At 42.5% G+C, this 15387-nt stretch overlaps 1 protein-coding gene across 5 annotated transcripts in view; it reads left to right on the top strand.

Moving 5' to 3' along the window:
* Positions 1-15387, top strand: part of LOC134359757 (DENN domain-containing protein 1A-like) — a 634195-nt gene that overhangs the window by 569403 nt on the left and 49405 nt on the right. For 3 of the 5 annotated variants that reach the window (XM_063073354.1, XM_063073352.1, XM_063073355.1), the window contains exon 20: positions 1923-1982. The exons of the other annotated variants lie outside the window; for them this stretch is intronic. In XM_063073354.1, the coding sequence (XP_062929424.1) occupies positions 1923-1982 (60 nt within the window). The remainder of the gene's footprint in view (positions 1-1922; positions 1983-15387) is intronic. 5 annotated transcript variants of the gene reach the window in all.

The raw sequence follows: 15387 nt of genomic DNA, 5'->3' as shown, positions 1-15387 counted from the left end.
CTGCAGAATTCCTGTTGTTTACTTCTATTTGTGGTGACTTTGAAGCATTGGTGTTGGTCTTGAGAGAGGTCCCTATCATTTGATCTGAACTTCTAAGTCACATTTTAGAAGAGGGCTGTATCAACATTTGGATCTAAAGTCATAGTCGGCCCTTGTCCCAGAGTGTTCAGCTATTGCCAACACAGCAGCCTGGCTAAAGTTTTCTGATGAGACTTACTGATCGAAGGGGAAAAAAAAAGAGGACCCCTTATCTAAGAAAAGATGCACTGGCATTGCAGAGGGTTCAGAGGAGGTTCACAGGCATGATTCTGGGAATGAAACGAATAAGGTATGAAGAGTGTTTGATGGCTCTGGCCCTGTACTCACTGGAGTTTAGAAGAATGGGGGTGGGAGTGGCTTCATTGAAACCTGTCGAATGTTGAAAGGCCTAGTTAGAGTTGATACAGAGAGAATGTTTCCTAATTGTGGGGGAATCCAGGATCAGAGAGCATTGCCTCAGAGTAGAGGGACATCCATTTAGAACTGAGATAAAGAGGAATTTCTTTAGATAGAGAGTAGTGAATCTGTGGAATACATTGCCACAGATGGCTGTGGAGGCCAAATAATTGGGTATATTTGTACATTGAATCAAAATTTAAAGCAGAAGTTAATAGGTTCTTGATTAGTAAGGGCATCAAAGGTTATGGGGAAAAGGCAGGAGAATGGGATTGAGAGGGATAATAAATCAGCCATGATGGAATGGTAGAGTAGACTCAATGGACTGAATTTCTAATTCTACCTGTGGTCAGTGCTAATTCACATTATGATAAAACTATGGAGGGTGATTTTGCTTGATTAAATCATCAGATAGCCCTGGCAGTGTCCGTGCGTTTAGCATAGGGACTCCCTAATATCTGCATACATCATGGGTACAATGAACGCTACCTCATCAGATGGCAGAGGGGAAGAAGCTGTCATGCTGAACTCCAATGCAAAGAGTAACAAAATTCCAAGTTGGATATTTCACCTTTTGGTCATTTCAGTTTAGAAAACCAGCAAGGTCTGGTGCATTGAACTGTCCTTGTGTGAAGACGGGATGTCCGATTCAGATTTCTTTATCACGCGCACATTGAAAGATAGAGTGAAATCCATCCCTTGTGTTACAACCAACACATCCAAAGATGTGCTGAGGCCAACCTGCAAGTTCTCCACACTTCGTGACACCGATGTAGCAGGCCCACAATGTTCAGCAGAATCACACAAACAGCAGCAGTGCCATCAACAAGAAAACAAAGCAAGACAACAACAGCAGAACAAGCTCTTTTCCAGCTCACACACACAGATAGAGTTCTAACCCCAGGACAGGCCACCACCAGGCCTCCAGTCCTTGGCTCCGGACTCTGAAACACAGTCTAACTGTGTAATGTTCAGATCAGTATGTGAAATAGCTAAGCGATCCAAATAAATTCAATTTGGAGAAGTTTCGAGCTTCGTGCTCACAGAACTAAATGGATTTTAATCATGATGTCTGCAGCAGTTACTTAATTTAATAAGCACTGTACTCTTAATTTGAATAAAAATAATGGTGTTCTGCAGTTTTACATGGAAGTGCTACATCTCACAAAATGATGTATATGTATGTAAGAGTTCTCCACTCTGCCTGTTTGCCCCTTTGTTCCATGCTCTCTAATTATAGATAATGCCCTTCTAAAAACTGGTACAAGATAAATTATTTAAAAAAATGTAAGAGTTTGTTTTAGCTGAAGCCTATTGTGTCAGATCAAGTGTTTCATATCAGTACACGGATCCAGGATAATGATCTCCCAATATGTGCAAGTTTCAAGTCTGTGTTTTATTAGAAGCTGCACTCTGTTTTTTTTTAAAACTGTAAATTGATTTGAAGGGTACATGGTTGTGACGTTTGAGTTTCCACTTTGATACAGCCAGAGAAAATCCCTCCACCTCGGCCGCCTCCTCCAAAGATAAACTGTACTCCTCCAGCTGTGAGTAGAACTGAAGTTACGTCCTTCCTCACTTATTCTAACACTGCTAATTCCACTACCCTTCTCTTCAATTTGTCTGCCAAGGGACTGTAGCTTTGCTCACCTTTCAGAACAGGTGTAACCCCTTTCTAATTCTACCTGTGGCTGGTGCTGATTCACATTATGATAAAACCGTGGAGGGTGTTTTGCTTGATTAAATCGTCAGGGAACTCTGGGCAGTGTCAGTGCATCTGACATTGGGACTCCCTAACATCTGGATACAAGGCTCTAACCTCAATTGCATGCACGGATGTGGCAGTTTGTGTTTGTACACAGGAAACATGCATGTTGTACATGCTCAGAGGTGGTCTAACCTTTTAATTGGACTAATTACATATTTATAATGTAATCTACAATATTCATAAGGTGTGCAGTGTTCTTATATGCCTCTCTGTGTGGTGCTGTGTGCATGTGGTACATTAGAAAGAGTATCTTGTGATAATGCTTTTGGGACGTTTTCAGTAATGTTTTAAATTTTTCAAGAGCTGACGTGGACCTCTGCAATGTTATGATCATATCAGTGATAAAATTCAATTTTATTGTCATCTGACTGTATATATATACAACCAAATGAAACAACGTTCATCCAGATCATGGTGTACCCACAAAACATGTATCACACACAGCACATAAAACAAAATATTACCATAAATAAGTTAAAATATAGTTTAAGAATTCATATAGTGCGCAGCACAGGTAAATGGTAAACATCATAATATATAGAACAACTCCCAGAGACTAGACCTCGCTGGTGGCGGGGCAGTCATTGGTCTCATCACTGTTTAACAAATTGTGCTTCAACTCTACTATAAAGAAATAGCTCGCGATGAGGTATTATTACCAATCAAACGGAATGATACATCACAGAATAACAGACAGATTCAGTTTCATTTTTTGCACATGTACATTGAAATGTGTCGTTTGCAGTAACAACCAACAGACCTAGGGACACGTGGGGGACAGCCCACCCGCTGAAGATGAACCGATGACAGACCCCGAATGGCAGACTCAAATTCTGGGCATGCCAACTGACCAACAAATTATGATTCCCTCACTCAAAATATTCCCCTGTCTCAGAGACACAGAGGCCAAGGTTCTCCTTCTTTGAGATGGGAGGGTGATGAAGTACAGAGCAGTGTGATCAGTGGATGGGGAGCAAGTCACCTGTCAGTCTATTGACTGTGGGATGGTGCACAGCCCAGTACAGCTTAACATAGAACAGTAAAGCACTGTAAGGCCCTTCAGCGCATGATGTTGTGCTGACATTTAACCTACTCTTAAGATCAATCTAACCCTGCCCCCCTACATAGCCCTCCACTTTACTACCATCCATGTGCCTATCTAAGAGTCTCTTAAATGTCCCTGATGTATCTCCCTCTACCGCCGCCTTTGGCAGTTCATTCCATGCACCCACCACTCTCAGTGTAAAATTACCTCTGATATCCCTTCTATACTTTTCTCCCGTCGTCTTAAAATTTTGCCTTTTCACTGTGGGAAAAAAGTCTTTGGTATCCACTCGATCTCTGCCCCTTATCTTCTTGTACATCTCTATCAAGTCTCCTCTCATCCTTCTTCGCTCTAAAGAGAAAAGCCCTTGCTCACTCAACCTTTCCTCATAAGACATGTTCTGTAATCCAGGCAGCGTCCTGGTAAATCTCCACTGCACCCTCTCCAAAGCTTCCTATAATGAGGTGACCAGAAGTGAATACAATAGTCGAAGTATTAAGAAAGCAGAAAATTCTTGACTCCAAAGACTAAGAAATAAACCTGCTGATTGGCACACCAAGCACAATTGCTGTTCCACTCTTCAAATTTTAGCCGCAGCAGGTAAATTTAAACAAAGACCACAGAAGTTTTCTTACTCATTTATGGGAAATGAGTATTGCAGGCACAGTATTATGTTTATTTACCTTTGGGAAATTGATGATGGTCTGGCTGTTCAAACCACTGCAAACCCATTCATTTATAACTCTTATTGTGACAATGTTTTATTTCCACATTTTCTCTTTTACACGTTGGTTGTTTGACAGTCTTTGTTTACAGAAAGGACTTCAAAAATTATTTTTTACTCCTTTATTTTCCTGTGAATATCTGCAAAAAAAATTAATCTCAGGGTAGTATGGCTGCTGCCCGTCGTATCCAACAATCACAGGAGACCTGTGCAGGAGAGTTTTTAAAGTAGAAAAGTCGGTGCACCAAAACTGTTCCACTCTCTCGACTCGGAAGTCCGGGTCCAGTGGTACAAGAGGTCATCACAGCTGGGTCTTCCTTGGTTGCAGTGGATGACCTTGACGTCTTCTGTGCCCTGTCATGCCCTTTGCTCTCTACAAAGTGTTACAGAACCACCTTCCTGGCCATTGGATCTCACTGGAGGTTTCATCCACCCTGTCTGCCAGAGCTAACGTCACATGCTAGGACAGGCATGTCCCTATCTTACTGGGGTATGAGGCCCGCCAGCTACCTCCACCTGGTTTAACACGCCCTTCGAGCGCTATACCAGAATGTGGCCACTGTCACATGAAAACAGCTATTTGGAGCCGCAGGTGAAAGCCAAGTGTCCAGTGGGGACCAAAGGCAAGTGAGTTCTCCCAGAATGTGCACAACTAGCTGCCCCTATCTGGACACCCCATACACCCCTCAAGGTAACAAATACCTACATACTTTGATAATAAATTTACTTTGAACTTTGAACTACTCAGTGGCCTAACAGATCACAACCAAAGTATATACCACACTGAAACAACAAGGCTGCAGACACTCTGGCTCCTCCCGTACCCTTCACCTCCTTATACCAGATATCTCCCTAATCTTTAAAGCCAGATGAAGGGCTAACCATTTCCCTTCACTGCCTGACCCGCTGGATTCCTCCACCAGTTTGTCTTTTGCTAAAAGTTACATGCTGTGCATCAGGTGTTACATAGGCCTGACCTAGTAAAGCTTGTCCCTTAACAGGCATTAGTAAACATAATAGATTCATGACGATCCAATAATTAGGTATCTAATTACCCCAACCTTTGAGTCACACTTTATTCAATTAACAGAGTTTAAATTGAACTCACGGTTCCAGATTTCAGGGCCATTCATATAAACCACTATGTTTTAGACTCGAACTAGAACTCATAAGCTTAGGGTGAAAGGTGAAATATTTAAGGGGAACCTGAGGGAGACTTTTTCACTCAGAGGGTGGTGCAAGTATGGAACAAGCTGCTAGAAGAAGTAGTGGATGTGGATTCAATGGCAACATTTCAGAGAAGTTTGGATAAGTACGTGGACGGGAGAGATATGAAGGACCATGGTTCAGATGGGACTAGACAGAAAAACAGTTTGGCATGAACTGGAAAAGCTCTGTTTCTGTGCTGTAGTGCCCTATGATTCTATGTTACTGTACCCAGAGTAATGTATTTTTAATCACAAACACGTTTCAATCCGAAACATCACTGTACTCATTTCCTTGATGCTGCCTGGCCTGCTGAGTTCCTCCAGCATTTTGTGTGTGTTGCTTTAATGTATTTTTAAAGCGTTTTGTTTTTTGATTCTAATTTCTTGAGTACAAAAATCTAGAACTCACTGTTGCTAAGATATCAGTCCTTAATTTATTGAGTATTTCCAAATGCTAGGTGGAAAAAAGCAATATTTATTTATTTAGAGATACAGAATGGTAACAAGCCCTTCCAGCCCAAGCGGGCCCATGTCATTTCGACTCCTTACAGACAACAGGGGAATCGAACCCCGGCTGTCGGCACTGGCACTGTAATGTTCGTAGTCTCATCGTATCCAACGATGACAGGAGACCTGTATGGGAGAGTTTTTAAAGCAGAAAAGCTGTTGCACTGGGACCGTTGCACTTTCTCAACCAGGCCAGTGGCACGAGTAGTCATCACAAACTGGGGACTTTCTTGGTTGCAGTGGTTGACCCATGTGTCTCATCATGCCTTTCACTCTCCACAAAATATAGCAGAACTGCCTTGCTGGCCATTGGACCTCACCGTTGATCTCATGCACCCAATCTGCCGCAGCTGACTTCACATGCTAGGACAGGCAATTCCCTGTCTTACTGGGGTATGAGGCCTGCTGGCTACCCTCACCTGGTTTAGCCTGCCTTTGGAAGCATGGTACCGGGATGTGGCTGCTGTGGCATGACTTGCAGCCACAGGTGAGAGCTGAGTATCCAGTGGGGAACAAAGGTGAGTAAACTGCCCTGGAATAGACACAATAAGCCCCTTCACCGGAGGTGTTACCCCTTCCTGGAAACCCCAGACACCCTGTAACATTAGCTACTACAGTACTCTAATCCCAATATAATCTCAAATGAAATAAAAGAATAACATGGACAACTATGTCAATATTGCATCAGCATTTTCAGTATTAGTCTTATTTTGATTTGGTAACTCTCTCTACCTTTGAGAATCATTAAGGAGTGTGTAATGCTCAGCAAGCAGTGAACAGAATTTCTACCAGGCCATTAGCTGTAGCAATAGGGGACCAAGGAGATTAGCTGTCTGGGATGGGTCCACAGTTGACCCTCTGCCCTGGCCTCGGCAGTTCTCTCTTAATCCAAAGTACCAGAAAGACAGCTCCACTAATATTCCCTGAAACCTGCTTTGAAAGAAATTGCACAGCCAAAATAATGTCAATTAAATGAAACAGAAATGAGTGAACTCCTGTCCCTGGTATACAAGGCTTCATTTGCACTGGGTTTTACCGTTGGCTCAGCTCCCTTAGTTGGTTTTGTGCTCTCCATAATCCACTGATTCCACTCGGCCCAGTTTGGTCAGAGGAAGTCTGTGATCATCGTTCCATATACAGTGGATTCCAGTTAACTGGGACACATTGGGACCAGTGCAATTTGGCCCAATTAAGTGGCTTCCCCAATTAGCCAGAGTTTCATGGAAATAGTTAAAAATGTCTAAAAAGGGCAAACTGCCATTTAACTATCATTTTACATATTCAAATGAAATACAAAATGAATTTGAACACTAACAATACTACTACAGTACCATAAAACTATAGTTCCTAATAGTTAGCAGTGGAGGAATTCATCCAGTGTACACTGCTGTGTCTTTTGATTGACTGTTCATTCATTCATTATACGCCATATTGTATGATGTGGGCAATCATGGTCTTTCCATGACTATGATTGTTCTTGGCAAATTTTCTGCAGTAGTGGTTTGCCATTGCCTTCTTCTGGCCAGTGTCTTTACAAGACGGGTGACCCCAGCCATTTTAAATACTCTTCAGAGATTGTCTGCCTGGCATTAGTGGTCACATAACCAGGACTTATGATATGTGCCAGCTGCTCATACGACCATCCACCACCTGATTACATGGCTTCATGTGACCCTGATTGGTGGGGGCTGGGGGTGGCTGAGCAGGTGTTGCACTTTGCCCAAGGGTGACCTGCGGACTACGAGAGGGAAGGAGTGCCTTATACCTCTTTTGGTGCAGACATCTCTCGGCCCACCACACATGATTGACTGTAAATGAACAAAATCAACGCAGACACCTAGTGTAGATAATGGACTGCCTTCATACAATGCTTTCAATGATTGCATCCTCCATATCTTCATTTTCATTTTAACATTCAACATGATTGTTGATACCTTCAAATTCTTCATAATTCTTAACTTGTTGAAGTAATAAAATTGTTTCATTTTCACTCCCAGCCATTTCTGGCATCCCCCAAGCCTGAATACTTGAAACCATAGTGAGCAAAGCATTTCAAAATTGTCTTACTATTTATTTCTCGCCAATTATCAGAGACGAAAATCACTGCTTTTTGAACACTAACACACGCAACAGACGCTATTTAAAAACTGTTCATTCTATGCACCAGGTAGCATCTAAAGGCCACACACACAAGTACATGTGACTGACGCTAGTTAGAAACTTCGGCATCAGTCTCCTGTTCCCAATTTAGCTGCATAGTATTCCAAATAAATTAAGGGAATCCTGGCTATTTCCTCAAATAATTTTTGTCTTTAAGATTTGTCCCAAGTAAGTGGCTGCCCCAATTAACTGATGGCTCAATTAACTAGAATCCACTGTTTAAAGTATTCTGATGGTAGGTTATTAAACAGGGTAGATATCACTGGACAACAAATTTTTTCAAGTGTTGCTTCCTCAGAACTTTTTTTTGTTTATGATAGACTGCTTGAAACTGAACACAAATATAATTTCAGACTCCTGAATCATGTAGGAATTTGGAGAAACAAGACATTCTTTTATTGAATATAATGCATTTAATTGCATAACGGTGCTGAAGCCTTGTAATATTTCAACTAAGCTAAAAATGTTTTGTTGATGATTTTTGTTTCTACTCAGTATCTGAGGCTTCTTGCTTAACAGTCCAGCAATATTCGGCCAGCTTTGATGGATTCCGGTTGCCCTGATACCATTTCTCCATGTCCTGGTGAAGCCTTTCACCATGCTCATCATTGACAATGCCAAGATTGGCAGGGAAGAAGTCTAAATGGGATGCAGAAAATGAACCATGTTGCACTTCATGGTTTTCTATGCTTGAAGCATGTTGTCAACCAGCTGCACATAGTTTGGTGCTCTGTAGTTACCAATAAATTTTGCAACAACATCCTTGATGGCCTTCGATGCGACTTTCTCGCGTCTCACTAGAAGTTCTTCGAATTGCCTGTCATTGACAATGCATTTGATTTGGGGGCCAACAAAATTGTCTTCCTTAATCTTGGCAACAGTTATTCTGGCTTGAATTATGAATTGAAATAACAAATATGGGCAATTTTTTATAAAGGTTGGTGATAAGGAAATTTCATGGTGATTTTCATGATCAGCAGCCCAAAATCCTTAAGATACACCCAAAAGTATTCAGGAAGGAAATTTTTTGTTGTCCAGGTATGTGATTCCGTTCAATATCAATACCATTACCACTACTGTCAAGGTCTTTAACCAGAAAGTAGCAGGCGGAAGCCATTTTGCACCTGGAGCCAGCTCCTCTTCTCAGTCACAGCATCCGTATTAGAGGCTCTGCCTTTTTAAGGAGCACCCTCAAAAGGCGCCATGCCTCCCGAAGGACCCTCACTACCCAGGACATGCCCTCTTCTCATTACTACCATCAGAGAGCTGACCCACACTCAAGAACAGCTGCTTTTCCTGCGCCATCAGATATGTGAAGGGTCCGATATGGATCTGAACCCACTGGCTCCTCTCACCTGGTCTAGCCCGCCTGTGTACAGGCATGTGGGCCACTGTCACAGCTACTTGAAGCCACAGGTGAGAGTTGAGTGCTTAATGGGGTCCAAAGATAAGTGATCTGGGACAAGCCCCTTCACCAGAGGTACTACCCCTCTCTGGACTCCCCATACACTCTATCTCGTATTCTACTGTCATTAGAAACAGGGTTAAAGGTACAAGGAGTGGTTTAAAAGAACACTACATCCCATGATGACTTGAACATTACACAATATAGCAAACTTTTTAGTCTTAAGAATAAGGTTAAAGTACACCTTGCTTAATTAAAATGAGTGCAGGGCATGAACAACTTCCATTTCTTTAATCACTTCCGATAATTACGAAGTGACCTGATTGCAAATCAGGCCTTGCCCGTAGCAACACTTCATTGTCTCCGAAGAACTAATCAAAAAGCGCGACCTCCATTGTCTGCACGGCGCAGTGGCATGTCTCCTTCGAACTAAAATTCAGCTGCAAATTTCAGTGAAATATCTTCATTTTGTGCCTTATCAGCATTTAAGGAAATCTTTGAATAAATTATCTCTCTATATGATAGCGTGTCACTGGGTCTACGTCACGTGTCAATGAAGCTTTATTGTTCGATGGTTCTGGCAAGTCCTGGTAATCGTGACACAAACCCAGAGAGGTACACTGACATGTGCAATTCTCTGCAGATGTTAAATCATTAACACAGCATTAGAAAGCACATGGTATTTGTTTTTTAAAAACATTTTAAATCCGGTTAGTGTCTTGCGATTATAGATTCGATAAAGGCGCAGCTGCAATCATCAGAATTCAAAACTATATAAGAAATATTTCACAATTTCATTATAGTGAAAGCACACATTATTATGTTGCTGTGTGTATGTGATGCTGCTATTTTGTACATAAGCTTGAATTTAATGTTTAATAATGATTAAATGCGAGCAGTTGGGTCTGAAGCAGTTTTCGGATTTGCCCAGTTGGATTTGTCACTGTAGGGAATCTGCCTTTTTTTCCGTCTGACTTTCCACTGAAGTCCCTTTAGGCGATGGCTCCAATCCTTCTTTGCATTTCTCCCCAGATATATCTGGTGTTACTGACACCAGTGGGGTAATCGCCGGCTTTTCAAAGCTCTGGCGGAAAGGTGAAAGTATTAGCAGCGCGATGACAGGCAAACTTCATGCATCACCTTCCAGCTCAAGCTTAATTAAACAGCCTTCTTTTTCTTTTTCTTCCTACTTCGTTCTATCATCCCTAATGAAGCAGTCTTTTCCATCGATCCTGCTGATTGCTAGGCATTCCCTTTTGTTTGTTGGCACTGAGCCATGACAGCTCGGCGCTGCTAATTAGCTCTGTTGTTCTTTTCCCCCATGTTTCTCCCTGTTGCAAGTTCAGGCAAACTTGCCACAAACTTAATCCTTCTGTTCCTTCCAATCGGGTTCACATGCTTAAGCCGTCTCCATTGTGTCGAAGGGCGGCTTTGTCTGAGGGCTGTACCCTCCTCCTCCTCGGCAAGTTCACAAACCGACCTCCTTTGACCCCGTTCTTTTCTTCAGCGGCGCTGGCTACACCCGAGGTCACGGGTTGAACAACCTCCCCCTCTCTGCCAAACTTTTGTTGCGTTCTACACCGAGTTAAATCTCTGAATGCTTCAGTTACTTTCTTTTGTCGTCTCTTTTTTAAGTTTGGGAATGTTCGTGAATATAGAATTGGATTTTTTTTCTCTCTGAACAATGGACTATTACTCTCAAATCCGGGTGATTTAAGTGGACATTTTACCCACTCTAAACGTGATGGCCGGTTCAGCCTGCAACCTCACAGGCTGAGGTTTTAGGTTTCTTGCTCTGAAAGTAATCCGGTCAATAAAACCAACTTGCAGATCAGTAAATTCAAGAATTTGACTTTCATACGCTTCACGCTTCTAAAATGCATCCCAGATTTTCAGTATGCCAAATCCCATGAAGAAACATCTGTGGAATTACTGCCATCATTTCCTCATGTAAGGTCATTAATCAGAAATTGTTCTTTAATGATTTTAAAACAGCTGTCATAGTTCATTTGGAAAAAAGCACTCCTTAACTGAAACTGCTAAATATATTTAAAGACTGATATTAAGTTCCATGTTGCGGCTCTGTCTTTAATTGATAATCCCCTTCACTATCTAGTCTGCTTCATAAATAAAAACCGGTCCAAGGTATCTGACAGACAAAACAGTAAGAGATTAAAATAAGCGGCGGAAGAAGCCAGCAGTTTCACACCAAGACGGGCCAACAACACTTGTCAGTGACCACACCGCCTTGGGAGGGGAGGGGAGGGGAGGGGAGGGGAGGGGGGGCGGGAGGGAGAGCTAACAGCGACGTCTACCCCGTTGGTGACGGAGAGTGTCACAGGTATCAAAGATTGCGAAGGAAGCAGATGGTTGAATCTATTGAATGTAGGATGTGTGAAGCGTTCTGTGAAGGAAGAGAAAACGTGAAGTGAATGGGGGGGGGAGAAAATCAAATAGACAAGATATTTTGTTCACCTTTACATTTGTTATGAATCCCAGTTTAAAATATGATTAAATTATATAGCCTTCAAAAATAATAAACATTGTATTTACTGGGTAACTTCCATTTTATATGGCTTTCAAACATCTTTGGCAATAATTAAGCCTTTGGGCTACATTCCTGAACTGGTTTTATGCCAGCAGCTTGTCATGTGACTTATTAGGTTTCTTAATTACCTTTAAATAGCAACTGTGGTTCTGATGACTCCAAAAGCATTGGTTCCAAGACTTTTAGGCCTCTGTCACACTGGCCTCAATTTTTCTATCATCTATGTGCTGAAGAATCTTTTAGGAGTCCCGAATGTACCTGCCTCTACCACCTCCCCTGGCAGCATGTTCCAAGCACTCATCATTATCTGTGTAAAAAACCCTACCTCTGACATTCCCCCCCCCCATACTTTCCTTCAATCATCCTAAAATTATGCCCTCTTATATTAGCCATTGCCACCTGGGAAAAAGTCAACGGCTGTCTGTTTTGTCTATACCTCTTATCATCTTGTACACCTCTATCAAGTTACCTCTGATCCTCCTTTGCTCCAAAGAGAAAAACTGGAGCTTGCTCAACCTCATAAGACATGCTCTCTAATCCAGGCAGCAACCTGGTAAATCTCCTCTGCACCCTCTCTAAAGCTTCCACAGCCTTCCTGTAATGAGGCGACCAGAACTGTTCACTGTTCTCCAAGTGTGGTCTAATCAGAGTTTTATAGAGCTGCAACAATACTTCACAGCTCTCGAGCTCAATCCACCGACTAATGAAGACCAGCACACCATCCACCTTCTTAAACATCCTGTCAACTTGCACAGCAAAGGTGAAGGATGATTGGGCGTAGACCCACTGTTCCCTCTTAGCTGTGCAGATGAGCGGCCACACAGTAACTGAAATGCTCCTGCACACGTAGCCTTTGTGCCGCGCAGCTAGAATTTTCTTTTATATAATGTTTTATTAAAGTGCTGCACAGTTTTCAGGCTGTGTAAAAATTTCCTGCTCAGAGCAATGGTTGGTTCGTGCAGCTGTAAAAAAAAAATTAGAGGGAATGTTGTATAGACCACAAGATTCCCATGTTCCTCCGCACTGTTAGGAGTTCTGCCCTATACCCTGCACGTTGCCTCGGAGTTTGACCTTCCAAACCAAATCAACTCACATTTTTATGGATTGAACTCCATCTGCCATTTGTCAGCCCAGCTCTGCATCCTATCAATGTCCTACTGTAAACTACGACAGCCTTCTACTACCACCAAACTTTGTGTCATAGAAACATAGAAAACCTGCAGCACAATACAGGCCCTTCGGCCCACAATGCTGTGCCGAACATGTACTTACTTTAGAAATTACCTAGGGTTATCCATAACCCTTCATTTTTCTAAGCTCCACATACCTATCCAGGATTCTCTTAAAAGAACTTACCGTATCCACCTCCACCACTGTTGCCGGCAGCCCATTCCACGCACTCACCACTCTCTGCGTAAAAAACTTACCTCTGTATCTACTTCTAAGCAGCTTAGAACTGTGCCCTCATGTTAGCTATTTCAGCCCTGGGAAAAAGCCTCTGACTATCCACAGGATCAATGCCTCATCATCTTATACACTTCAATCAGGTAGCCTCTCATCCTCCATCGCTCCAAGGAGAAAAGGCCAAGTTCACTCAACCTATTCTCATAAGGCGTGCTCCCCAATCCAGGCAACATCCTTGTAAGTCTCCTCTGCACCCTTTCTATAGTTTCCACATCCTTCCTGTAGTGAGGTGACCAGAAGTGAGCACAGTACTCCAAGTGGGGTTTGACCAGGGTCCTATATAGCTGCAACATTACCTCTCGGCTCTTAAACTCAAACCAACAGTTGATGGAGGCCAATGCACCATATGCTTTCTTAACCACAGAGTCAACCTGCACAGCAGCTTTGAGTATCCTATGGACTCGGACCCCAAGATCCCTCTGATCCTCCACACTGCCAAGAGTCTTACCATTAATACTATATTCTGCCATCATATTTGACCTACCAAAATGAACCACATCACACTTATCTGGTTTGAACTCTATCTGCCACTTCTCAGCCCAGTTCTGCATCCTATCGATGTCCCGCTGTAACCTCTGACAGCCCTCCAAACTATCCACAACACCCGCAACCTTTGTGTCATCAGCAAATTTACTAACCCATCCCGCCACTTCCTCATCCAGGTCATTTATAAAAATCACAAAGTGTAGGGATCCCAGAACAGATCCCTGAGGCACACCACTGGTCACCAGCCTCCATGCAGAATATGACCCGTCTACAACCACTCTTTGCCTTCTGTGTGCAAGCCAAATCTGGATCCACAAAGCAAGGTTCCCTTGGATCCCATGGCACCTTACTTTCTCAATAAGCCTTGCATGGAGTACCTTATAAAATGCCTTGCTGAAATCCACATACACTACATCTCCTGTTCTACCTTCATCAATGTGCTTAGTCACATCCTCAAAAAATTCAGTCAGGCTCGTAAGGCATGACCTGCCCTTGACAAAGCCACGCTGACTATTCCTAATCATATTATGCCTCTCCAAATGTTCATAAATTCTGCCTCTCAGGATCTTTTCCATCAACTTACCAACCACTGAAGTAAGATTCACTGGTCTATAATTTCCTGGGCTATCTCTACTCCCTTTCTTGAATAAGAAAATAACATCTGCAACCCCACCAATCCCCTGGAACCTCTCCCATCCCCATTGATGATGCAAAGATCATTGCCAGAGGCTCAACAATCTCTTCCCTCACCTCCTACAGTAGCCTGGGGTATATCTCGTCTGGTCCCAGAGACTTATCCAACTTGATGCTTTTCAGAAGCTCCAGCACATCCTCTTTCTTAATGTCTATTTGCTCAAGCTTTTCAATATGCTGTAAATTATCCCTACAATGTCCAAGATCCTCTTCTGTAGTGAATACTGAAGCAAAGTATTCATTAAGTACCTGTGCTATCTCCTCCAGTTCCATGCATACTTTTCCACTGTCACACTTAATTGGTCTTATTCTCTCACGTCTTATCCTCTTGCTCTTCATATACTTTTAGAATGCTTTGGGGTTTTCTTTAATCCTGGTCATGAAGACCTTCTCATGGCCCCTTCTGGATCTCCTAATTTCATTCTTAAGCTCCTTCCTGCTAGCCTTATAATCTTCTAGATCTCTATCATTACCTAATTTTTTGAACCTTTCGTAAGCTTTTCTCTTCTTCTTGACTAGATTTTCAACAGCCTTTGTACACCGTGGTTCCTGTCCCCTATCATCCTTTCCCTGTCTCATTGGAACGTACCTATGCAGAACGCCACACAAATATCCCCTGAACATTTGCCACATTTCTGCTGTACATTTCCCTGAGGATATCTCTTCCCAATTTATGCGTCCAAGTACCTGCCTGATAGCTTCATGTTTCCCCTTACTCCAATTAAACGCTTTCTTAACTTGTCTGTTCCTATCCCTCTCCAGTGGTATGGTAAAGGAGATAGAATTGTGATCACTATCTCCAAAATGCTCTCCCACTGAGAGACCTGACACCTGACCAGGTTCATCTACAAACTTACCAGCCATCTTCCCACTTTCTTACTGAAGTCATTTATAAAAACTACAATGAGCAGAGAATTTTATTTATTTATTATTTGGTGATACAG

The sequence above is a fragment of the Mobula hypostoma genome, chromosome 21, assembly GCF_963921235.1.
Source record: "Mobula hypostoma chromosome 21, sMobHyp1.1, whole genome shotgun sequence".
Lineage (NCBI taxonomy): Eukaryota > Metazoa > Chordata > Chondrichthyes > Myliobatiformes > Myliobatidae > Mobula > Mobula hypostoma.
This window is presented reverse-complemented; position numbering and strand designations above follow the sequence as displayed.